Genomic DNA, 25826 nt, shown 5'->3' on the forward strand with positions numbered 1-25826 from the left:
TGGGGGCTAGATATCCTGCAAGAAATTTGGATTTTACCATAAAACCATTTCCTCTACCCTGAAAGGTAAAATTCCCCAAGATCATTTTCAAGCCCATGCTTCTGAAGACTTGAACTGGTTTTGCTCTCTCCCAGCTCTGCCACTGATTAGCTGCATAACCTTGGGCATGTCACTTACCTTCTCTGAGCCTCAGCTTTCTCACCTATAAAATGGGTATACTGGCCCCGGTGGCACAGTGGTTAAGAATCTGCCTGCCAATGCAGGGGACACGGGTTCAAGCCCTGGTTCGGGAAGATCCCACGTGCCGCAGAGCAACTAAGCCTGTTCGCCACAGCTATTGAGCCTGCGCTCTAGAGCTCGCGAGCCACAACTACTGAGCCCACGTGACACAACCACTGAAGCCCGTGTGCCTAGAGACCATGCTCAGCAACAAGAGAAGTCACCGCAATGAGAAGCCCACGCACCAAAACAAAGAGTAGCCCCCACTTGCCGCAACTAGAGAAAGCCCACAAGCAGCAACAAAGACCCAATGCAGCTAAAAAAAAAAAAAAAAACAGGGCCTCCCTGGTGGCGCAGTGGTTGCGCGTCCGCCTGCCGATGCAGGGGAACCGGGTTCGCGCCCCGGTATGGGAGGGTCCCACGTGCCGCGGAGCGGCTGGGCCCGTGAGCCGTGGCCGCTGGGCCTGCGCGTCCGGAGCCTGTGCTCCGCAACGGGAGAGGCCACAACAGAGGAAGGCCCGCATACCACAAAAACAAACAAACAAACAAACAAACAACAACAACAAAAAAAACCCATTTAAAAAATAAATAAATAAATAAAATGGGTATACTAATAGAGTTGCTGTGAGGACCAAATGAAGTTATGCGTAGTGCCTAGCACAGAACAGGTTGCTCAATAATGTTAGCCTTTTGTTTTCTTTTTTTCCATGGAGAGATAAAAGATAAAGGATGAGAAAACTGGCTTAATTTTTTTAAAATTAATTAATTTATTTATTTTGGCTGCATTGGGTCTTCACTGTTGCACGTGGGCTTTCTTTAGTTGCGCTGAGTGGGGGCTACTCTTCATTGCAGCGCATGGGCTTCTCATTGCAATGGCTTCTCTTGTTGCAAAGCACGGGCTGTAGGCACTCAAGCTTCAGTAGTTGTGGTACTCGGGCTTCAGTAGTTGTGGCTTGCAGACTCTAGAGCACAGACTCAGTAGTTGTGGTGCATGGGCTTAGGTGCTCCGCGGCATGTGGGATCTTCCCGGACCAGCGCTCTAGACCCTGCCTCCTGCATTGGCAGGCAGATTCGTAACCACTGCACCACCAGGGAAGTCCAAACTGGCTTAATTGATGTGTGGAAATCTGATAAATTCTAGCATTGAACTCTCACTGCTACAACTGCTGGCAGGAAAAGTGTACAAGTCGTCCCTCAGTATCTGTGAGGGATTGGTTCTAGGCCCTCCTGCCCATACCAAAATCTGCAGATTCTCAAGTCCCTTATAAAATGGCATAGCATTTGCATATAACCTACCCGCACCCTCAGCCCACCCTCCACCTGTATACTTTAAATCAGTGGTCCCCAGCCTTTTTGGCACCAGGGACCGGTTTCGTGGAAGAAACAGGTTCCACAGACGGCGGGGGGCGGGGGGGGCAGGGGTTGGAGACCCCTGCTTTAAATCATCTCTAGGGGCTTCCCTGGTGGCACAGTGGTTAAGAATCCGCCTGCCATTGCAGGGGACACGGGTTCGAGCCCTGGCCCGGGAAGATCCCACATGCCGTGGAGCAACTAAGCCAGTGCACCACAACTACTGAGCCCACGTGCCACAACTACTGAAGCCCATGTGCCACAACTACTGAAGCCTGCACGCCTAGAGCCCATGCTCTGCAACAAGAGAGGCCACCACAATGAGAAGCCCATGCACCGCAACAAAAGAGTAGACCCTGCTCACCGCAACTAGAGAAAGCCCGCGTGCAGCAACGAAGACCCAACGCAGCCAAAAATAAATAAATAAATAAATTTAAAAAAAAGAATGAATCTGCATAAAAACATAAATCTACCATAAAAAAAGATTTAAATCATCTCTAGGTTACTTATGATACGTAATACAATGTAAATGCTATGTAAATAGTTGTAAATACAATGTAAATCATTGCCAGTGCTCAACGAATTCAAGTTTTACTTTTTGGAACTTTCTGGAGTTTTCTTTTTCTGAATATTTTCAATCTGCAGTTGGTTGAATCCGCGGATATGGAGGGCAGACTGTACACTGACAATTTTCCTCTCGCCTTTTCTTCCCCCCCAGCTTTTGACCTGGACATATTTGTGTTTCCAAGTAGGCCATGGAAGAAAGACTAATAACAGACAATTTTCCTGGTGTCAGTCTTGAAGGTTCAGTCTTGAAGCTGCCTCTTCTTCTGCCCCTGAGCTCCCTTCCCCCACTGATGGACTGGTTTCCTTTCACTACGGGAGGAGAGAGGAGAGAGAGCAAGGAGGGTATGGTAGAAATGACTCCACCTAGAGCTTGTGGGATTTTTACACGAGGCCCCGCCCTGCACCTCCCTGCCCAGGGGTCTCTGCTGGGAAGGTTGAAAGGTGGCTCTGGTCCTTACCAGGCGTGGCAATGTTGAGCCTCTAAAGACCACTGAACCAGGATAGGGTGGGGGCGGGAGGGTGGGCAGTGGAGGTGATCATCTCTGTGCTAGTGACGTAGATTCCTGCCAGAGCTTGGCCTCTGCAGGCAAAGAATAAAGAGCACGTGGAAGGAAGGGGCCTGGGGAAGCTGAAACTGTGTGACTTTGGCTGAGTCATTCTATATTCAGCCACACCCTTGCTCAGTAACCTTCAATGGTTCCCCACTGCCACGGGGTAAAGTCCCAAAGGCTTAACCCTGACCCAACTTATAGTAACCACTGGGCCGGCTACTCCACCCCACCTCGTCCCCACGCTCCCTGCAATGCAACCTCATCAGAGGTTTCTGCTTCAAGTAAGCAAGACCTTCCTTCTTTCCTTCCTTCCTTCCTTTCTTCTTTCTTCCTTCCTTCCTTGCTTCCTTTCCTTCCTTCCTTCCTTCCTTTCTTTCCTTCTTTCTTTCTTTCTCTCTCTCTTTCTCTCTCTCTTTCTTTCTCCTTTCTCCCCCTGCTTTCATATATGATATACATTTATATATATCATATATATGTGATATATTTTAAAAATTAAACCTTTTCTTTAGAATAATTTTAGATTTACAGAAAAGTTTCAAAGATAGTCAAAAGGCTTCCCGTATACCCCTCAACCAGTTTCCCCTAATACTAATGTTGCAGGAAGGGGGACCCATTCCAGGGCCCAAGAGTGGGCTCTTGTCTAACACTCGGAAATGAATTGTCTGAGGAGACACATGTGCTGAGAAAGCAAGAGACTTTATTGGAAAGGGGCGCGTGGGCAGAGAGCAGCAGGGTGAGGGAACCCAGGAGAACTGCTCTGCCACGCGGCTCACAGTCTCAGGTTTTATGGTAATGGGGTTAGTTTCCGGGTTGTCTCGGGCCAATCATCTTGCTTGGCCCATATCTGGTGACTCAGGGTCCTTCCTGGTGCCTCACGCATCTCTCAGCCAAGATGGAGGGTTCCTGGGGGGTTAGGGCAGGACATATCGTCTCCTCCCTCCTTTCGGCGCTTCTCGAATTCTCCCGGTTAGTTTTTGGCGGCGGCGGCAGCACCATGTTCCTTCTCAGGACCCCTGTTGTGAGACAACTCAAGCAACCAGGCCTGGCCAAGGCAGATGGTTTCAGTCAACAGTTCCCTAACATTAACATCTTATGTTACCAAGGTGTATTTGTCAAAACTAAGGAGTCAACATTGATATACGTATTATCAGTAGCTAAACACCAGACTTTAATCAGATTTCACAATGTCCTTTTTCTGTTCCAGGATCCCATCCAGGATACTACACTGCATTTCGTCCTCCTGTCTCCTTAATCTGCTCTGGTCTGTGACAACTTATCAGTTTTTCCTTGTTCCTATGACCTTGACAGTCTTGAGGAACACTGGTTAGGTATTTTGCAGAATGTCCCTTAATTTGGACTTACTTGATGTTTTCCTCATGACTAGACTGAAGTTATGGGTTTTGCAGAAAAATAGCCCAGAGATGAAGTGCCCTTCTCATCACACCCTGTCATGGATTGCATGCTACCCACATGACTTATTACTAGTGGTGATGTTAACCACCATCACTTGGTGATATTTGCCAGGCCTCTCCACTGTAAAGTTACTCCATCCACTCCCTTTCCCTAACCCCCACCCCTACCTTTCTATTCTTTAGCAAGTCACTAAACCCAGCTGACACTCAACGGGTAGAGAGTGGGATTAAGTTCCACCTCTTAGAAGGGGAAGCATCTACATACATTCTTTGGAATACTTCTTTGAAGAAGATTTGTCTCTTCTCCCCATTTATTTATTTATTTATTCAATCATTTAGTTTTATCAGTAGGGACTCTGTAATATTTATTTTACACTTTGGGTTATAATCCAATACTGTTATTTCTTTTGTTGCTCAGATTGTCCAGTTTTGCCCATTGGGAGCGCTTTCAGGTTGTCAGGTTGACTCCCGAGCGTTTGCCATGCCCCCCCAACCTTTGGCTTTTTGGAACACTTCCTTACTTTCTGGCACTGCAAGATGCTCTAAGCTCATCTTGTCTTTTCTCTACCCCAGCCCTAAAATCACCTACTTCTCCAAAGATCCCTGGTTCTTTCTATCGGAGAATGGTTTTTAGAAGACAAACTCTGGACACTGGATCATTGTTCATTGCTACTGGGGAGTAGACCTATGTTCTTAAATTGTGAAATGTATAATATACAGAAAAGTACATCAAACATATAAGTATGGTTTAAAGAATAATTATAAGCTGAACATAATCAAATCTGTTTTTAGCATTAATTATGTCCATTCCTGTGTATCTTCCTCTTGAAAGCTTCCCCTGACCTACAAGGCCAGGATGGGGTGCCCCTCACATGAGCAACCATAACACCTAGTACTTATTCCTATGCTAATTCTATATTAATACATGTCTATGGTAAACAAGTTGAAGATGCAGATGTTTAAAGAAGAAACCAAGTCAGCATTATTCTACCATCCAAGGGAAAATTTCTAACCACCAAGAGTGGTCCAAGGATATAATGGTTTCCCTCTAGATCTGTGCTTCATTCACTAGCCACATGGGGCAACTGAACACATGAAATGTGACTGGTCTGAATTGGGATGATTTAGCACAAAAAAATATGTAAAATATCTCATTAACAGGTTTTTATATTGATTACTTGTTGAAAGGATTATATTTTGGGTGTGTTGAGTTAAATAAAACATTATCAAAATTAATTGCCCCTGTACATGTGACAAAACTTATACATTTAAAATTGGTTAATTTTATTGCATGTAAATCAATAATGGGGATTTAAAAAGTCTGAGAAGACAAAAACATTTAATTTCACCTGTTTCTTTTTTTTTTCCCTTTGGTAGTTACCAGAAGAATTTAAATTATATATGTGGCTCGCCTTATATTTCCACTCGACGGGGTATTCTATAAAGAGAGAGCTCCTGGTGACTAGATGTTTTTGAACACTGAGTGGATTTTGGTGCAGTGCTGGTGATAATTGTGGAGGTTGGATTAGGTGATTCTTAAGATTTTAGGCTTGAGAGTTTATGATTCTATGTCTCTGCCTTTTCTCCCACTCTTTGCCTCTGTCTACACTCTGCTTATTCCCCAAACATGCCCTATGGCTTCCTTTTTTTTTTTCCCCTATGGCTTCTCTCTGAGGCTTTGTTCATCCAGTGCGGTCCATTTGGAATGTCCTCTCCACTATCTCTTCTGTCAAAATCCTACCCGACCTGAAAAGCAGCTGACATGCCACCTCACCCATGAAGTCTTTCCCACAGCGGGAAGCAAACTCCCTGAACACCTCCATCACTACTCACCAACCCTTCAGTGCATTTTGTACTTTGGCAATTTGCTAACTTCTCTCCCCTACTAGATTGGAAGTACCTGAAGGCAAGGGTGTGTGGCACAGATACTTCCAAGAACTGACCTGCAGATCCTCAAACTCTATTCATGCTCTTTCCTAAGACACATTTTCTGGAGAAGATGCTCTGAAGTCCAGGTCCACCTTTTTCTTTCCCACCCACCTTGCTCATACTTTACAAAAAGCTCTCAGCCCTGATTTTCACCCACAACCTTACCCCAGGGGGTTGGGGTGGGGGGTTAAACACCTTCAGGGCACCAACCAAAGGTGAAGAACTGTGATGACTGGATAATAAGGCATTTTGCGAGTGGGACAGTTGCTGGTACTTTGCTTTCAATAGAGTTGAAGGAGATTCTGATTTTGTTGTCATTAAAAATAACTTTTGATGATAGGTCACTATGTAATTTTTTGGTTTGTAACGCCAAGAATTCAAATAATTAAGTGATATTATTGTAACAGAACTCCCTCCGCTTTCACCTACTTATTTATTTGAACAAGGTTTCTCAAAGTTTCTATTTATAAAAGTTAAAAATAGATATAAAGTTGATGCTGAACCCAGCTTCATTCCAGCAATAAGTAACATTTATTCATAACTACATAAACTAATTGAAAAAAATCTATTTCAGTAAGAGATACATTTCCAATATCATTTTACTCTTTGTTTAATAATCATTTTTCAAAAGATATATGTTATGTTGCTTTGATCAATTGTGTACTAATACAATAATAAGTGATATTTCAACCCAGAAGAAATTTTAAAACATAGAGCTTTAGAGTCAAAGGAAATTTTAAATTATTTAAATTTCAAAATTTCTTAAAGTGCAATCATATATATAAATTTCTGTTGGGAGTATGAATTAGATAATCAATAACAGACTTTCCAGCAGAAAATATATTACCCTAGGAGAACATTCTGTGAGAGGAAGCAAAATGTAACTATACATTCAAGAAGAAAAAAAATAATGATGTAGCATTTCTGCCTGCTAATGTACAGCTTGTTCTGATATTTTCTTGACATGAATGATAGTGAGTATCAAACCATGATGATACTTACATTCAACTGATGATGGAACAGTTTTATTTAAAATATTTTCAATATGCTAGCAAGTATATCCTTTGCAATGGCTTACATTTAAGATGAATATTTTATTATTTTTTTAAAAGTTTGATCTATATCCATTCCTTCATTTTATTTTCATTTTTTAAAAAACTGTAGTATCTTTAATTTTTTTTATTTATTTATTGTTTGGCTGCATTTAGTCTTCGTTGCGGTGTGTGGGCTTCTCATTGTGGTGGCTTCTCTTGCGGAGCATGGGCTCTAGGTGCGCAGGCTTCAGTATTTGCAACACATGGCTCAGTAGTTGTGGCGCACGAGCTTAGTTGCTCCGCGGCATGTGGGATCTTCCTGGACCAGGGCTCGAACCCGTGTCCCCTGCATTGTCAGGCGGATTCTTAACCACTGTGCCACCAGGGAAGTCCCTAAGATGAACGTTTCAGTTGTCAATTTTAAAACGTGCCAGATAGCCTGCATGTGGACCAGCAGGTCCATTCTTCGACCTACTCCTCCCTTCCTCTCCCCTGGTTGGCTGACTTGGATGGAGGACATCAACGGCTCTATGCCTTCTAGCCTTGGCTTGGATTTGGTCAATGGGAAGTCCTGGCAGGAGACAGGAGAGAGGGAAGAGAGTGAGATTAGGGTCTCTATTCCCCTTGTTCCCACCTCTGGACATCTAGTCAGTCTGGCCCTGTCCCTGGACAGAAAGTTAGTGCTCCTCTTAAGGAAAAGAAATTGCCCTTTAGACCTCAGGTGGTAACAGCCTGGCTGCTGCCCTTCCCAGCTTCCTGCATAATCCCTTGTGATTTCCCTACACCTTGATCACACCTTCTACATTAGCTTCTTTACATATATGACCTTCTTGAATTGTCTTACTTTGAGTGCGTTGTTTCCTGTTGGAATCCTCACAAATGCGGAATTTAAAAAAATTCTTTAAGGGGGCACAAGAGCAAAAAGTCTGAAGACCACTGATACAGGCTATAGCCTCATTCATTCATTCAATAAACATTGACTGCATCATGACCAGTGTTCGGTTACAAAGATGAATTAGTTGGCCACCTCACACCCATTAGGATGGTTACTATCAAAAACACAAAAAACAAGTGTTGTCAAGGATGTGGAACAATTGGGACACTTGTGCACTGTTGGTAGGAATGCAAAATGATGCAAAAGCTGTGGGAAATTGCATGGAGTTTCCTCAAAAAAATTAAACAGAATTAACCTATGACCCAGCAATTCCACTTCTTGGTATATACTCAAAAAAATTGGAAGTAGGGTCTTGAAGACACACTACTGTGTACACCCATGTTCACAGCAGCATTATTTGTAATAGCTAAAACATGGAAGCAACCAAAGTGTCCATCAACTGTTGAACGGTTTACCAAAATGTAGTATAGTCATACAATAAAATATTATTCAGTGTTAAAACAAAATTCTGACACATGCTGCAACATGAATGAACCTTGAAGATGTTATGCTAAGTGAAATAAGCCAGCCACAAAAGGACAAAAAAAGTATGATTCCACTTATATGAGGTACTTTATTATTTTTTTAATTATTAATTTTGGCTGTGTTGGGTCTTCGTTGCTGTGAGTGGGCTTTCTCTCGTTGCAGAGAGCGGGGGCTACTCTTCGTTGCAGTGCCCTGGCTTTTCATTGCAGTGGCTTCTCTCATTGCGGTGGCTCCTCTTGTTGCGGAGCACAGGCTCTAGGAGCGTGGGCTTCAGTAGTTGTGGTTCGCGGACTCCAGAGCGCAGGCTCAGTAGCTGTGGCTCACGGGCTTAGTTGCTCCGCAGCATGTGGGATCTTCCTGGACCAGGGCTTGAACCCGTGTCCCCTGCATTGGCAAGTGGATTCTTAACCACTGCACCAGCAGGGAAGTCCGCAATATGTACTTTAATAAAGGTGTGGACAAGTTGTGAGAGCACTGTGGAGCGAGCAACGAATCCTACCTGGGGGAATTGGGAGGGGCTTCCCACAGAAGGTTTTATTTGGTTTATGGCATTGAAGATAAGTAGGAGCTTGTTTGGCAGTGAAAAGGAGAAAGGCATTCGAGGCAAAAGGGCAACATGAATCAAGTCAGGAGAACCAACGATTGTTACGGGATTGCTGAGTCATGGCTGGGTGTTCAAAAGGTAGTTCAGAAAGCACAAAGATTAAAGGAAACCATTTGTAAATATGATTAAATTAAAAACTTAAAAATGGCAGAAGACATTATGAACAAAATTAAAATACTAAATGACTCTCTGGAAAAAGATAATTGCAATTTATATATAAATAACACCTAGAAGCTGGTGAGAACTAAAGACAAGCAAACAAGTTGAAACATAAGCAAAGGATGAAGAGGTAATTCTCACAGGAACTCCCAACTGCAGAGGGAAATGCAAATTAAAATGATTAGATATCACTTCCAAAGAATAGAGTAGGGAAAGGGGGAAAATAGTAACTTTACAGTGGAAAAACACCAACTAAACCAAGTGATGAAAGGTAATAACATCACCAGTAATGTCATGTGGGTAGCATGTGACCTCCTATAGGGTGTGATAAGAAAGGTACTTCAGGGAGCTTCCCTGGTGGCGCAGTGGTTAAGAATCTGCCTGCCAATGCAGGGGACATGGGTTCAATCCCTGGTCCGGGAAGATCCCACATGCCGCGGAGCAACTAAGCCCGCGAGCCACAACTACTGAGCCTGCGAGCCATAACTACTGAGCCCATGTGCCACAACTACTGAAGCCCGCATGCCACAACTACTGAAGCCTGCACGCCTAGAGCCCGTGCTCCACAACAAGAGAAGCCACTGCAATGAGAAGCCCACGCACCACAACGAAGAGTAGCCCCCACTCACTGCAACTAGAGAAAGCCCACGTGCAGCAACGAAGACCCAAAGCAGCCAAAAATAAAATAAATTAAATTTAAAAAAATAGCATTACGCTCATGATAGAGGTTGCCCTGTCATTGGTAGATGTTGAGGTACATTACTTTTTTTTTTTTTTGGCCGTGTAGCATGTGGGATCTCGGTTCCCCAACAAGGGATCGAACCCTCACCCCCTGCGTTGGAAGGGCAGAGTCTTAACCACTGGACCATCAGGGAAGTCTTACATTACATTCTTGATAGAGGTTGATGTCAGTGAAGGTTCAAAGAGACTTTAAAATTTGATAAAATAGTGCAGATATCTGTTTAAAAAAATTGAAGGGAAATAGAACAAATTGTAACAGCTGATAATTCAGAAAGGTAAAAAGTTTGATGTTTGTTATATTATCTTTACACTTTCAAATGTCTTTATAAATAATCAGAGGGCAAAAAAAGTTTGTGTCCCTGAATGTGTGAAGGCCCTTGAGTGTCATGTCAGGAATGGGGTCTGCAGCTGTCTAAACAGGGGGACCATGGCTCAGAATGTTCTCCCTGAAAGCTGTGTGTAGCGCAGACTGGATGTGGGAACAATAAAAAGTTTACTTTAATAGTCCAGGCCAGAGTTTTCCAAAGTGTGGACAGGCCCATCTGCATCAAAATCTCCCAAGGGCACTCAATAAAATTCAAACCCTGGGCCTTTCCCCTCCAGCCTACTAAAACCTAATGTTTCCAGCAGGGCCAAGCAATCTGTACCTGAGAAGGTGGAGTGGTAGCAAGTTCAGAGGAAGGTGGGGGGCTGCGTTTAGTACCTGTGGAGATGGAGGTGCCCACAGGACTTCCAGCCTGTGAGTAGATATAAGAGTTTCAAGTTCACCAATGGGTGTTTATCAGATTCATAATCAAGTCTCCCACAGCAGGAAGCACAGGGACTTGCACACAGTAGGTGCTAAATGTTTATTGAGTGAATTATGAATCTAGCTTAAAAGCCATTCACTGGATCAAATTCTACCTCCTTACCAACTCTCTCCTAGTTGCCGAGGACGTGCATGTTTTTTCATGCTGGCTATCAGCCCAGAGAAGTGGGAAAAGCTTGGATTTCAGAGTCAGACAGACTTGGATTCTCACCTGGCTCTCCTTCTTCCCAGCTCTGTGGCCACAACTGACTCTCTCCTTGGAACCTCAGTTTTCTCATGTGCAAGTAATATACCCTGTCATTCATTCATTCATTAGGGTTCTCTTGCTCTCCTGGAGCTCACATCCTATGGGGAGGAATGGCAGTAAACAATAAATACAGTAAATAGGTTTATTATATCATATGTGAGAAGGTGGCTGGGCCTGAGTGGTAGTGGTAATAGTGGTCAGGTAGGGGAAGTATCAGGAGTCACCACATAGTAATGGTGAGAAGGAAGATTTGTGGAAAGGCTTGAGGGATGTGATGGAGTAGGCCAAGTGGATATCTGGAGAAGAGTGTTCCAGGCAGAAGGAACAGCAAGTGCTAAGGCCCTGAGGTAGAAGTGTGGCTGGCAGTGTTTGAGAAATAGCAAGGAGGCAGTGTGGTTGGAGTGAAGTGAGTGAAGGGGAGACTGAAAGAAGAGGGCCTTGGGACTTCCCTGGTGGTCCAGTGGGTAAGACTCCGCACTCACAATGCGGGGGGCCTGGGTTCGATCCTTGGTCGAGAGACTAGATCCCACATGCATTTCGCAGCTAAGAAGGTTGCAGCTGAAGATCCCGCATGCTGCAACTAAACATGCTGCAACGAAGATCCCGCGTGCTGCAACTGAGACCAGGCGCAGCCAAAATAAATACATACATACATAAATATTAAAAATAAAGGCTATTATAAAAAAAGAAGAGGGCCTTGCAGGGCTGTGATGCTATATAACAAAGGAAATAAGGAAATGAACTCAGAGTGCCAATAATGTGTAAGGAACTGAGCTTGACATACGTCAGCCATTTAATCCTTGCACTAACCTTAAAGTCAGGTGTTCTGACCTCACCCACTTTTTATACACATGAATAAACTGAGTGACATAAACAAAATATGACTTGCTCATGATGTACAGCTAGTAAGTGGCCCAGAGGATCCTTTCCGAGCACCACACATTGTTTGCTATGTATCTGTCACAGCTATAGCAATTCCATAAAATTCCCATTACTTTTAGCAAAAGGATTCAATGAGGGGGACTGAGGAGCAGACGTGGCCTAAGCAAGGGGGGATACCACCCAGGCCCAGGCATCCTGAGACTGTTCTGGATCTGCAGGAAGAAGAGTCTGCAGATACATGGCCCTTCTGAGTCAAGAGCAATGTGGGCCTGCAGTGGTTAAAAAATGAGGACTTGCTAGACTCCCCCAGTGGTCCATTGGTTAAGACTCCGTACTTCCACTGTAGGGAGCATGGGTTCGATCACTGGTCAATCCCTGGTCCAGGAAATTCCCCATGCTGCATGGGATGGCCAGGAAAAAAAAAAAAAAAAAGGACTTGCTAAAACAGGGTTACAAATATTGCAGCATATTTTAACTGATTACCTTCAACAAGATCATGCTTTTAACAGGCAGAAGGACTTCCCTGGTGGCGCAGTGGTTAAGGATCCACCTGCCAATGCAGGGGACACGGGTTCGAGCCCTGGTCCGGGAAGATCCCACATGTCACGGAGCAACTAAGCCCATGAGCCACAACTACTGAGCCCATGAGCCACAACTACTGAGCCCGTGTGCCACAACTACTGAAGCCCGCATGCCTAGAGCCCGTGCTCTGCAACAAGAGAAGCCCGCACACCGCAACGAAGAGTAGCCCCTGCTCACTGCAAATAGAGAAAGCCTGCACGCAGCAACGAAGACCCAAAACAGCCCAAAATAAATAAAATAAAATAAATAATAAATTTTAAAAAACATGCAGAATACACAGCAATATAATTTATATAAAATTATTAAATTCATAGCATACCACAGGGTGAGTGGTCTGATGATGGGACCAGTTTCACAGATGTGAAGGACTTCTTTCTAGCCTGTGTTTCTGTGTCTGAATGTATAACTTCATGTGGCCCTAACACAGAAAGTCTACATTTGAGGCCCTCAGTACATGTAAATAAAGATAAAGACGGTAAATATATGTGGTACTTGCTGGCTGCTGCCCTGAGTTCTATATGTACATTGGCTAAGACCCTTAGAACAGCCCCATGAGATTGGCATTATTGTTTCCATGTGATGGAGGAAGAAACAGTGAATCAGGGAGGTTGACTGATTTACCCAAGGTCTTCTAAGTAGTGAGTGGTGGTGTGGGGATCTGAACCTAGACAATCTGGCTAGATTCTTAATCTTAATTCTTAGGCTATACTGCCTGGTCCAGACTGGGCCTTGGCCACGGGCAGTCCCAGGTGGTTTTTCCCAAGGGCTCTTTCCTGGCACTGTCATGTTGATACAACCTTCTCCAGGCTGTGGAGGATCTTAGGGCTGCTATTTCCTGGTTCTCATGGGATCTGCTACCTCCAAGGCTGGCACCCAAGGACTGACTTGAGGACCAGAATGAGAGAGAGTCAGAGAGTGAGGAGGATCAGAGTGCACGGGTGAATGTTGATCTCAAGACTGGAAAGGACTGGGAGTTCCATGATGGTCTAGTGGTTAGGATTTGGCACTTTCACTGCCGTAGCCTGGGTTCAATCCCTGGGAACTGAGATCCCGCAGGCCACGCGGCATGGCCAAAAAAAAAAAAAAAAAAAGACTGGAAAGGACTATAGGTCTCAGGGTTCTGGCCCATGTCACCTGCATAAAGTCCCTCCACTAGCCCCACCTTTGCCTCCTTTTTTCTACACTGAACCTGTGGTGTTTTGAAAGAGCTCTGGATTAAGATGTTAGAAAACCGACTTAAGTCCTGGATCTGTTACCTAGTAGCTGTGTGATCTTGGCCAAATGGCTTTATGTCTCTGAGTCCTCAGTTTTTTCATCTGTAAAATGGAAATGAGAATAATAGCTACTATTTATTGAGCACCAGGACTTGGATCGTTGATAAACCTGGGGCACTTGGCTGTAAACTATAAAGGACCGAACCATGTGAGGCATATTGTCATTGTTCTGATCCTTGTCCTAAATGCTTTTCCTCTCTTTGGTTATTTCCATTATAGCTGATGTTCTCCTTTCATCTGCTCCAGGTGAGGCAAGGCCCTTGGATTTCTCTGAAGGCTTTCCTAGGCTCTTCTGTCATCTCCCAAATGGCTGGACCTGTGCCAGGAGAATGTGAAGTACAGAGAATTCAGTTTAATGTTGGCACCTTCAGTCACAATCACATCACTCTAGTAGCATTTGAATATACTTTTATGTGAAAGGAGAGCATATCTCATGAAAAGTACACAGATCATGAGTGCTCAATGAGTTATCACAGAACAACTACATCTGTGTAACCTTTGTAACCACCACCCAGTAAAGAAAGAGAACATTATCAGCACCCTAGAAGCCCTTGTTGTGTCCACTTTGTGCCCCCTCCTAACCACTGCCACCTACTTCCTCCCCATGTCTATGTCTGTGTTGCCAAAGCCCATCCATCACAAAGCCTTGTCAAGAGGCCCATAAATAATTGCTAAACTGAACTAAGCCCTTTGACAACATTTTGTGATCTCAAGCTAGTCACTTGGACTTCCTTGCCTTGATTCACTCTTCTGCAAAACAAGGGTGGCACTTCAGTAATCTCAATAATTCTCAACCCTAGTTGAGAATTACCTGGGGAAACTTTTGAAAAACTATCCATCTTGCTTGGGCACTACCCTGGAGGAAGTGGATACAAACCTCTGAAGGTCCCAGGCAATGGTAGTGTTTAAAAGCTTTCCAAGGATTCCAGTGTATGGCCGTGAGCTCTCAAATCTTACAAATTCCAACCAACACTATATGTTCAAATCTCAGTTCCACTACTGCTGTGGGTTGAATTGTGTCTTCCACAAAGATGTTGAAGTTCTAACCCCCAGCACCTGTGAATGTGGACTTATTTGGAAATAGGGTTATTGAAAATGATCAAGATGAGGTCATTAATCCAGTGTGACTGGAAACCTTATAAAAAGGGGAAATCTGGACCCAGAGACAGAGACACAGGGAGATCACCACGTGAAGACTGGAGTTATCAAGGAGCACCAAAGATTGTTGCTAAACCACCAGAAGCTAGGAGAGACGCGTGGAACAGATTCTTCCTCACAGCCCTCAGAAGGAACCAAGTCTGCTGACACCTTGACTTCAGACTTCTAGCCTCCAGGATATGAGACAGTAAATTTCTGTTCTTTAAGCCACCCAGTTTGTGGTACTTTGTTACAGTAACCCTAGTAAACCGATATAACTATTTACATACTAGTTAAGGAACTCTCTTTACCTGTTTCCTCATCTGCAAAAGTGGAACCCTAATAATTGTTCTATGTGCTGGGCTCCATTCTAAACACTTTACATAGATTATTTCATTTAGTCATCACATATACTATACTACAGCAGATCAGCAGATATAGGTACTCCTGTTATCCCCACTTTCTCAGATGAGAAAACTGTGCAACAGAGAGGTTAAGTAATTTGCTCAAGATCACACGGTAACTAAATGTATAAGATAATAATACATCCTTCACAAGATTATTGGGGAGTCTCCATGAGACTGTGGATGTGGATGTGGATGTGAAGGCGCTTTGTAAATAGTAGAGCATTTTACTCACGTTAGTCAGAATCTCTGTAGATTCAAGACTATTCTTTTTGCCATCTCTGACTCTTCCTCCTCTTTCGACGCGATACTTCCTTTCTCGGCGACAGGGGTCGCTGCGTTGAGCGGGCGCTGACAGGTCCTTCTAGCCCGCTGCACCGGCTGCTCGCTGGTGCCTATAAGTGGCAGCGCCGGGCTCAGAGAGGCATCAGTCCGCCGCCGCCGGGGCTGGGGCCGGGGCTGCAACTGGAAGTGGAGCTGGACGCGGAGGAACTGAAGCTGGGCCAGGGCGCAGCGCAGCACCGCGCCGGGGCCGCAAGGAGGGGCGTTTCGCTGCTGGCCCATCGCGAGCCGCCCTCAGCGCGGGCCAGGGCGCCCTCTCGCCAGGCCGCCTGCCTCCGCCTTCCGCCTCCCTCCATTTCCCCGGAATCTCAGCCCGGCGCGCCTGCACCCCGGTCCTTCTTTGGGTGGGGAAACTCCCGGCCGCTTTCTGGCTTCACTTCCTCTCAGCCTGGGCTCTCAGCCCCCTCTCTTCTTCTCCTGGACTGGGTCTCACCCCCTTCGATCCCCTTCCTTTAGCTCAGGCTCCCTTCCCCTTACCTTAGCCGAGTCCCAGCTCATCAGTCACTTTCCTCAGCCGAGGGTCCCCACTCTCCCTTTTCCTTTTCCTTGCCTGGGGTCCAACCCATCCTGTCCCTTCCTCTGTCCCTAGGGTGCAGTCTCTCCCCTCCCCCACCCCCTTTCCCAGGCCTGGAGTTCCAGACCTTTTGGTCTCTTACGGTCCTAATTGAGTCCTTGTCCCTCTTCCCCAGTTTGGAGTTCTAGATCGTGAACCCAGCCTTCCTCCACTTCCAGAGGACTGCTTCCACAAAAACACATCTCTAAAACATGAACTTTGCTTAGAGACTCCCCCAGTTTCTCCTCCCCCGCTGCTGACCCCCTGCTACCTATGTCCCAGGTCTTACTCTCACTCTGCTAAGGGTCGAGGGTGGCAGCAGGATGCTTCTCTGGTCTGGTGTCTGTGGCCTCTCTCCGCCTCGAATCTTCCCTTCGCTGCTCGTGGCAGTAGCCTTGGTGGGGCTGCTACCCGTTCTTAGAAGCCATGGCCTCCAGCCCAGCCCTACTGCGAGCACCATCAGAGGTTCAGAGCCGCCACGGGAACGCTCCATTGGGGAGGTCACCACCGCCCCGCCGGAGCTCACCCCCGAGAGCCGCCCTGTTAACCATTCCTTCACTGAACACAGCCTGAAATCTCGAAAGGCCTTTCCAGTCCTGGGCATCGACTACACGCACGTGCGCACACCCTTCGAAATCTCCCTCTGGATCCTGCTGGCCTGCCTTATGAAGATAGGTAAGTGCAGTTCACCCCCGATGCTTCCGCTGCCACCAAGCTAATGAGCTTCTTGAACCATCCTTGCCACTTGAGGCTGCCTAGGAATAAAGGTCTGGACTACTCCTGTAAAGTAGGCAGCCTCTATCCCATCATCGTGGTGCTTCTCAAACTGGAGCTCCGTGGCCTCTGTGGTCTGAGGCCTCCTAAGATTGGAGCCAGCATTGCTCATGGGAGAGAGCAGGACCAGAGGATGGGATGCTTCAGGTACTAGGTACCTTCAGCGAGGCTTCCAGGCCTGGCAAGTCTCCTCTGGCTGGGACAGACCCCGAGGGGAGCCAGGCACCCAGCTGTGTGAGACAGGAGTGTCTTCAGCAAGTGGCACAGTCTGCTCTGTCAACAGCGACCAGTGTAATTACATGCTTCATGGGAGGGTGTTCCAGGATGGAGGCTATTTCTACTTGGTTTGTCTAAGGAGTTTGAGTGTAGTGGGGGACCTGTGTGCTGGAGACTTACAGGTGTGGTGGAAGATGAGGCATCCCCATATCCTCACCTTCCTTCATCCCCAGAGTGTTATCTGTCAGCTTTGCCTGCCCAGGCTGGTCAGGAGCCCCTGAGTCAGTTTCCTGCCTGGGAATGCCATTCCTTATACAGTTTATGGGACAGGGGCCTTGGGAATTCCTGAGGTCTGGTTTGGGGGTGGAGGGAGAAGTGGACGAGGGTCAAGCTTGGTCTGGCCCCAGCTCATTTCCAGGTTGCACCCAGCTGTGTCTCTAGGTGCTGTCATGTTGGCCTGCCTGCTGCTCATCCAAGAGGGAGAGGGACAGGTGGAGGAGCTCAGCATGTTCAGATCTGAAGAGACTTTGAAACGTTCTTTTTGGGAGAAGGAAACAGAAAAGTTGTTCCCTTCCAGAGGATTATCACCCTGCTAGGCCTGAGCACTCTGTTCTGCTGGGTGATTGATGGAGCTCACCAGAGCCTGCATAGCCCAGAAGTCCCTTGAAGTGGTGTCCAGGGGGCAGGAGGTGGGGGGGGGGGTTGAAAGCTGCCTTTGCTTTTCTAGCCCCCAGCTAGCTGTGGAAGGCACGGGGGCCTGGTGGAACTCTGCTGGTTTGGGTTTGGAGAGTTTGTGACTCTTGGCAGGAAGCCTTGCAGCTTTCCCAAGGACATGCAGGAGCTGAGTGGCGATGCCAGGCTGGTATGAGGCAGGCTCTGGGACATGCTGCAGGAGGGCACTCGTGCTTCTGTTTTGACAGATCCAGGAGCTGGCTTCCTGATACGGGGCTTTGGTGCTGTGACAGTAGCAGGCCTGCACATGGAGCTGGGCCACCAGCACCTATCACCTGATGGCAGCCAGCTTCCCAGAAAAAATCGAGGCCTGGGCAAGGGGAGCCATGTGTACTGATTCTGACAAATACATGACCTTGAACAAGCTGGAGCCTTTTTCTGCAGGTCTCGCCCACCTGTGAAACTGGCAAGAATCTCTAAATTTGACCATATCAATTGAATCATGAGACCCTGTGTCTTAATTTGTTGGTAAGAAGCTGAAGTGACTGATGTGTCATTTGCCTGTGTGAGACCAGGAAGAGGCCTCATAAACACTATTTATAAATTTCCCTCCTCTTTCCAACCCCCTCACCTGACATTGTGTTAGGGCATTAGAGGCTAATGCACACACTGTGGGTCTCAGTGCCTTCTGGTGGGTCGACAGCATGACCACAAAGATCCTACTCTGGATAGTCAGGAGTTTGTCTCTGCAGGCCTGATTTCCTCTAATCCTAATGGGGTCAGGCTTGGCCTGCTTTGTCCCTGCCAAAACTGTGCCCGGGACCCTGGGCAGCTGGCAGAGGTGGTGCCATGACAAGGGTATCAGTCTAGAAGTTAGGAAACTTGGCCTCTTATACCACCTCCCTCTGTGACCTTGGGCCAGTCATGCCTCTCCACTTGTCGGTTGATCTTTGTGGCCTCTTGCAGGTCTGACATTGCTGCCATGCCGCTGACTTGGGTAACCCTGGCAAGTCACTCACCCTTGGGCCACAGTTTTCTCATCGTAAAGTGTGGAGGCTGGATATCATCTCCGAGGGCATTTGTAGTTCCAAGAGACTGTGTCTCTGGCTTGATAGGGCAATTTTCTGCCTCTGAAAACTGGGGTGCCCTAGCATCTGGCCATCCTGGGAAGAGGGTAGAGAGAAAGATGGCCAAAAGATCTTAAGGGTCCCAGTTCAGGTGGCAAAAAGTGAAAGCCCATTTTTCCCTTTACCTTGCAGAGTTTTGGGTTTTTTTGTTTGTTTTGTTTTGGCTACGCAGCTTGCGGGATCTCAGTTCCCCAACCAGCCGGGGATTGAACCTGGGCTGCGGCAGTTGAAAGCCCCGAATCCTAACCACTAGGCCAGCGGGGAACACCCCCTTTGCAGTGTTGAATTGAGGTTGGCACCACTCTGCCACTTACCCTCCCCGAGGCTCAGTTTCCTCAAGTATAAAAAGGGGGAAATAATAGTATCTAGCTCTAATGCTGCTGGCGTGATGATGACATAAATTAACGCGCGTGAAGCTGGCTTTGTACCTATAGGAAGCACTCAGTGAGTTGCAGCTGCTCCTGTTGGTATTTTAACCACCTAAGGTAAATGCATCCCTACCTCAGCCCCTCCACTGAGGGGGCTTCCTCTGAGGCTGGAGGATTACAAAACTCTCAACCTAGGCTGCCACCAGCAGTCCTTCCTTAAGGTTTCAGGAAGGACTGAAAGTCAGTCCTACTGACTTTGTTCTTCCTTCACTTAAGCTGCCTCCAGAGCAGGTCCTGTGGGGAGGGGACATGGCACCGACCGACTTGGGGGATGGGGGGTGTGCCGAGGCCATGCTCCCTCTGTGCTATCAGTTACCCAGGAGCCTAGGAGTTCATTTTGGGGTCTTGCCTATTCTCTCAGCACCCCGGCATGGGTAGGAGCTATGTTGGAGGCCTCATTCTGTCATCTCGGGCAGCTGCTTCCCTTGCAAGTTACCCCTCCTTTAAAAATAGAAGGTTCTATGTGCAGTTCTCACTCCTATCCTAATTGTTGAGCAGAGCCTCAGGTAGATACTGTCGGAGATGCGTGTGGGAAGGGTGGGGTTAGAGCTGAAGTTCTAGGGTAGATGCTTCTGGATTCTTTTCTGAGTGACTCAGTGGGTCACATTAGGCAAGTCACTTCCCATCTCTGGGCCTTTTTTCTCTCTCTGATAGTCAGGGATTCTTGCCTTTTCCTTGGTGAGGAGGGGCTCGTGACGTGAGTTGGGGTTAGACTATTGGGAGAACTCTGAGAAAGACTCCAAGCCTTAGGTAGGCCCATTCCCCTCCCCCACCTCCGCCTCACATTGTGGTTTGGACCCAGCATGAATTCCGCTTTGTCCCTGTTTACCTGGCTCCCAGTCCAGTGCGTGTTTCAAGGGAGAGCCTCACTGTAACCCAGCTCACCACTGGCACCCTCTGCGTTTGTTTACACATATCCCAGACCAGGAACTCCTGGCAGCCTATGAAGCAGGTATTCATCTCGTCTCCTGACCAGCGACAAAAAAACCTTCCTTTGTCCCTTCACGTCTTATAGCTCTTTCTGGTTCTGGTGTTTGCAAGGTGTGTTCTGCCATTTCCTCCTGAGAGCAAGTCTGTGAGGAGGGGAGATGGGGATCATTATTGCCCACTTCACGTGCGTGGATATCAGACCCAGCAACTGGTTTCCTGTGTAAGACTAGAACTCTCCTCTCTCACTTCTCAGAAGGAGAGAGGAACAACTTGAAGGTCACCTTGAAACTGTCTCTAGAAGCCCAGATGGAACTCTCCAAAAAGAAAAAGGTGACCTTTTCCTCTTTGGGAAAACAGCTGAGTGACTGCAGGATAGTGGGAGGGGAGGTCATCTGGGGACCGGGAAGAAGCTTCAGGTAGGACATGTGTGTCCTGAGGCTCCAGGACACTTAGAGGGCCTCTGTTGGTCATATCGCCTGGACTTCATTCAGCTGAACACCCACGAGATGCACCTTGCCTCTCCTTCCCGCCCCACCTAGCCCCTCCAGCTCTGGTGGGAAGGACAGACGTTGTCACAAAAGCCTGGGCTCTGCCCCTGCCCCTCGGTACCTGTGTGACCAGGCCCCTGTTTTCTCTGAACCTGACTTGCCTCATTGGGAAGGTAAGGATGCCATCTCTACCTTCCAGGATCGATGTAGAGACCAAACGTGGGAATGCTAGCACAGAGCCCAACGTGCTGTGGCAGCTTTCAGGGCCTGTTCAGATTCCTCCACTTTGGGCGGTCTTCCCAGCCCACTCCAGCCCACAGCCGTTGCTTTCATTCCTCCCCTAAAACCGTATCCCTTATTGTTTATCCACAACTTTGGCATTAGGCCTAGCCTGCCCTGTGACATCTCTTCTGTCGGGGGGCGGGGATGTGTGTTTTAGTAAGAATTACCATTTATTGAGTATCTACAGAGTGGTGTCAGGCACTTTATAAAAGTAATCTCATTTAATTCCTACTATCATCCTATGAGATAAAGGCTCTCTGTCTCACAGATGAGGAAACAGCCCAAAGGGGTTATCTGCTGTGATGCTGAATTGCCATTTATCTTCTGATTGAGCCTTGGCACAGTCTCCTCTCAGGGTGCAGCTGCATCTCCTGCCACTCACGTCCTCCTCAGCAGATGCCCGGGCCCTTGCACGGGGTGGGTGCCCAGCTCACTGCACCTGCCTTCCGGGATTTTAGGACTCCCTCTGGGGGCTGGCACTTGTTGATGGCAGAAGCCCTCTCCGTGCCCTGAGAAAGCTGTAGGGGTTCTGTGCCGGCTTTGGGCCCATCCTCTGTCCCTGTGAGTCCACATATGTGTACCTGAATCCCACAGCCAGGCTGGGCCTATCCCTTGTCCTCTGCTAGTGACCCTGCCTGCCATCTCTTTGCTCTCTCAGTGGTCTGACTGAGCTTGCTTCTTCCCTGCTTGGGCAGGGGAATGCCACTTAAAGAGTAGTTTCCTTTGCCCAGCAGGGGATGGCTAACCTTGTGATTACCATCTCCTGCTTCTGGGCTGGAAGGGTACTGGGCTGCTTTTGGTTACCCTTGGGGCCCAGCAGGATCTCCTGAGAGGCAGCCTCTGTGCTGGAAGCAGATGGCACAACTCTCTAGCCCTGTAAGGCAGGTGGAGTTTAGTAGTAATTCTCATTAGTATTGTAACTTGTTTCCAAAGCACTTGCGTGTACAGTATTTAATTCCGATCTTCTCAATGGTCCTGTGGGTTAGAATAGCAGGTGGTATTGATGTAACCATTTTACATCTAAGGAAACCGAGCCCCAGGTTGTGACCTGCCTGAGGTCACTTAGCAAGTAAGTGGCAAAGGACACAATCCCTGGATTTCTAACCCAAGGCCGTGTCCTCTTTCCTGCCTGGTCAGGTCATTGTGAAGATCAAGGGGGATCAGAGGTCCCAAGGGTCTTTAACTAGAGTAAATGACCAGGCACATCCACGTTGGTAACTTGAGTGGTTGACAGAAGAGACACTGTTTCCTCTTGGAGGAGCGAAGGGCTAAAGGAGCATGGTGGTTTGGGTTGGTCTGGAGCCCAGGCCAACTTAATTCCAAGTTCTTAACCCCTCAAGCATGCCTGTATTTGTATGAAGAAAGTGTGTGAGAGTGTGAAGGCTGACTCAGCCTTGGGACCTATCATTCTCACAGTCTGTGGAGCAGCAAACTTTTGAAATGGAAACTTTTCCTTTCCCTTGATGTGTTGTAGGCTCTCTGGGAGGAGAAAGGAGAGGCAGAGAAGTGAATTACAACAGAAAACATGCTGAATGGGGCAGGAGAGGGAAGGGGTCAAGAGACCCTGAGATATGGTATGGTGCTAGCTTTTTGCTGCCTAGCTGTGTGACCTTAGGCAAGGCACTACTTCTCTGAGCCCTCGTTTCCTAATTTGTAATATTTATGTTAAATATTTGTTAATTATATTAGCTGTCACTTATTAAGCTCCTGTTTCAGAGGCTGTGTCAGGTACTTGCACAGCTAGAAAACAGTGGGGTTGAAGCCCAGATCTGTCTGGCTTTGGAGCTCTTGTTCTTTTCATCATCATGCCTTGATTCCCTTTCGGTTCAAAAGTTTTATTTTTCCCGTGATCATTTTGAACAGGGAAGGATTAAAGGCATTTCAAGTCTTGGCTGCTCTCTGTGGATCATTTCTTGGGTTGGGGGGGGAAACTGTGACCGCCCTCCCCCCCCCCCCACCGCCCAAGTCTTACCGTGAAGCAAATAGCCCTTCTCAGAGGTGGTGGCATTCAGAAACACAGGAGGGACAGGGCATTGGAGCTCAGCAGCCCTGGGCTCCCTTCGGGAATGCCAGCCTGTACACAGCTGGCGGGCCTGCCGGCCTCCCTCCCTGCCTCCCTCCCTTCCTCCCTCCTTCCCTCCTCCTCCTGTCACCCTCCCCCACCTGCCCCCCCTTTCCTTCCGTGGTGGGGAGAGAAGGCTCACTCAGCAAACCCAGGACCTGGGTTATTCCTGAATCATCCATTGCCTGTGTGGGCCTCCTTCTGCAGCACTCACTCCCCCTGTAAACGTCTGAGTCAGACATGTCTCCCCAGGATTGTCTGCACACACCGCGCTGGGCCCAACCATCTCTTTAGATGCCGACAAACATCAACTGATACTTTAAGACAGGCCGTGATTATATGTGGGTATTTTTAATCTTACAGGCGAATCTAATTTTAACTGAACTAAGTTTTGAGTTGGGCCAGGATCAGTGGGCTGCCCCCCTTCCCTGGGATCATGCTGACTTCATTTCCTTTCCCTGAAAGCTCTTTCAACATGCGGGGCCAGTTTTGGGGTCTGTTAGGTCATACATGACCCCTGAGTTCTGACACTGGCTTGCTGAGAACCTGGAGTTTCCCCAAATTACCCAGGCAAGCTGTTTCCTGAAAACATATAGCCTTAAGCAGCTCTGAGTGAGATTCAGGAGGAGCATTCCTATTCCTTCCCAAGTCCTCTTCCCGGTCCCTTGGGGGACACTTACCCCTAAGCCCAGACTGGCCCTTCCACAGCGCTGGGCCTATCTGAGACCAGGTCACTGAAAAGCGGAGAGGTGACATCACAGCTGTGTCAGGCAGAATCAACGAGCTCACCAAAATAATAAGTAGCTAACACTTACGTAGCGCTTGCTGTGTGCCAGGCAGACTCACAGAGGCTCTGGCTTTGGGCTGGCCAGCCGGGACTGAGAGCAGCTAATTAATTCGTCTGTCCAAGGTGGGGTCGTAGAGGCAGGTCAGCTGAAACCAGCCAGCGGGCTCTGAGCTTGTGGCACATGGGGGAACCAAGAAGAGTGAGACCCAGGCCTGGCTCACCAGGAGCTTCCAGTCTGTTTGGAGAAAATGGTCCATCTGTGCTGAGGTCTCCGCGGACTCCTGGCAGAGGCAGAGTTCAGAGGGAACAAGCAGTCCCCGAGGGCACAGGTGGTTAGGGAAGGCTTCTCAGAGGAGGTGGAATTTGAGCCAGTCTTGAAGATGGAGAGGAATTAGACAAGCAGGCAGGACAGAGAGAGCTATTCTTAGGACAGGATTCCTACAAGAATGTAACCCCCTTGAGTGCAGAGCCTTTGTTTGCTTTCTTCTCTGTGCCTGGCACAGAGGCAGGGCTCCTAAATACTTGGGGGACAAATAAGTGCATGACTGACTTCCGTGTAGAGATAGTGTCCATGTGAAGCCTTTGAGGAAGACAAGAAACCAGCTTGACACAGAGTGATGCTCTAGGCATCAGCCAGCACCTGTGTAAGTGCTGCTGCCACAGCCGCCTTCCTCCCCCTCTGCCTCCCTCGGCTTGGCTCTAATGGAGGGTCTTCTAGGGCATCCTCTCTGGGCTGGGTGGGGTCTCTCTGGGAAAGTCTGCATCTGTTTGGTTTACCCTCAATTTGTGTAAGTAAAAGCAAGATACCAGAGCTTCCTCAGGGAGCTGCCAAGAGCCCTAATTGAATTAAGCTTTTCCTAGGAAGATTCATCGAGTCATCAACCGCACTGTGACTGTGAATTAATGAAACTAGTGCCATGAACCATGCAAAAAGGCAGTCTTGCTAATTTATAGTTGTACCTAGACAAGTTGACTTACGTCTTCTCTTTGTTTTTGTGTGTCTGTTGGGAGTGGGCTGGGGCCAGAATCTCCTTTCTGTGGCAGGTTTATTTTTATAATATGAATAAATAAAACATGTTCCACAGTAGAGACGGGTATTAAGGTAAAAAGTAAAAGTTTTCCTCCTCACTTCTCTGACACCTCCACTGTCATACACCCCAGAGGTTACCACTGTTAACTTTCTCGTGCATCTTTTCAGAAATTTTCTGTGCATATGTGAGTGTGAGAGTGTGAGGGCAGATTTTAGTTTTTAATCTTTGTGTGTGTGTGTGTGTGTGTGTGTGTGTGTGTGTGTGTGTGTGTGGCTGCGAGGCTTGCAGGATCTTAGTTCCCCGACCAGGGATTGAACCCGTGCCCTCAGCAGTGAAGGCGTGGCGTCCTAACCACTGGATCGCCAGGGAATTCCCGGATTTCGTTGTTTTTTGTTTTTTAATCTTAACATCTTTATTGGAGTATAATTTACAATGGTGTGTTAGTTTCTGCTTTATAACAAAGTGAATCAGCTATACATATACATATATCCCCATATCCCCCCTCTCTTGTGTCTCCCTCCCTCCCTCCCTATCCCACCCCTCTAGGTGGTCACAAAGCACTGAGCTGATCTCCCTGTGCTATGCGGCTGCTTCCCACTAGCTATCTATTTTACATTTGGTAGTGTATATATGTCCATGCCACTCTCTCACTTCGTCCCAGCTTACCCTTCCCCTTCCCCCTCCCCCTCCCCGTGTCCTCAAGTCCATTCTCTACGTCTCCGTCTTTATTGCTGTCCTGCCCCTAGGTTCGTGAGAACCTTTTTTTTTTTTTTTTTTTAGATTTCATATATATGTGTTAGCATACGGTATTTTT

General features: G+C 47.4%; 1 protein-coding gene and 1 long non-coding RNA gene across 12 annotated transcripts in view; one reads left to right on the forward strand and one right to left on the reverse strand.

Annotated features, from left to right (window-relative positions):
• Positions 1-6706: 6706 nt before the first annotated feature.
• The window catches only part of LOC114485011 (uncharacterized), a 20929-nt gene continuing 1809 nt past the window's right edge, over positions 6707-25826 (reverse strand). Inside the window, exons 2-6 of one of the 11 annotated variants that reach the window (XR_003678444.2) lie at positions 24010-24354; positions 23875-23928; positions 15556-15715; positions 12825-14095; positions 6707-7633 (exon numbers count right to left, since the gene is read on the reverse strand). This is a non-coding gene — a long non-coding RNA (uncharacterized lncRNA). The other 10 variants (XR_003678447.2, XR_003678445.2, XR_003678446.2 and 7 more) reach the window with 10 other exon arrangements.
• The window catches only part of SLC9A1 (solute carrier family 9 member A1), a 49797-nt gene continuing 40478 nt past the window's right edge, over positions 16508-25826 (forward strand). The window contains exon 1 of the mRNA XM_007120361.4: positions 16508-16890. Coding sequence (XP_007120423.1) covers positions 16539-16890 — 352 coding nt within the window. The 5' untranslated portion in view covers positions 16508-16538. The remainder of the gene's footprint in view (positions 16891-25826) is intronic.

Source organism: Physeter macrocephalus, unplaced genomic scaffold (genome assembly GCF_002837175.3).
Source record: "Physeter macrocephalus isolate SW-GA unplaced genomic scaffold, ASM283717v5 random_351, whole genome shotgun sequence".
Taxonomy (NCBI): Eukaryota; Metazoa; Chordata; class Mammalia; order Artiodactyla; family Physeteridae; genus Physeter; species Physeter macrocephalus.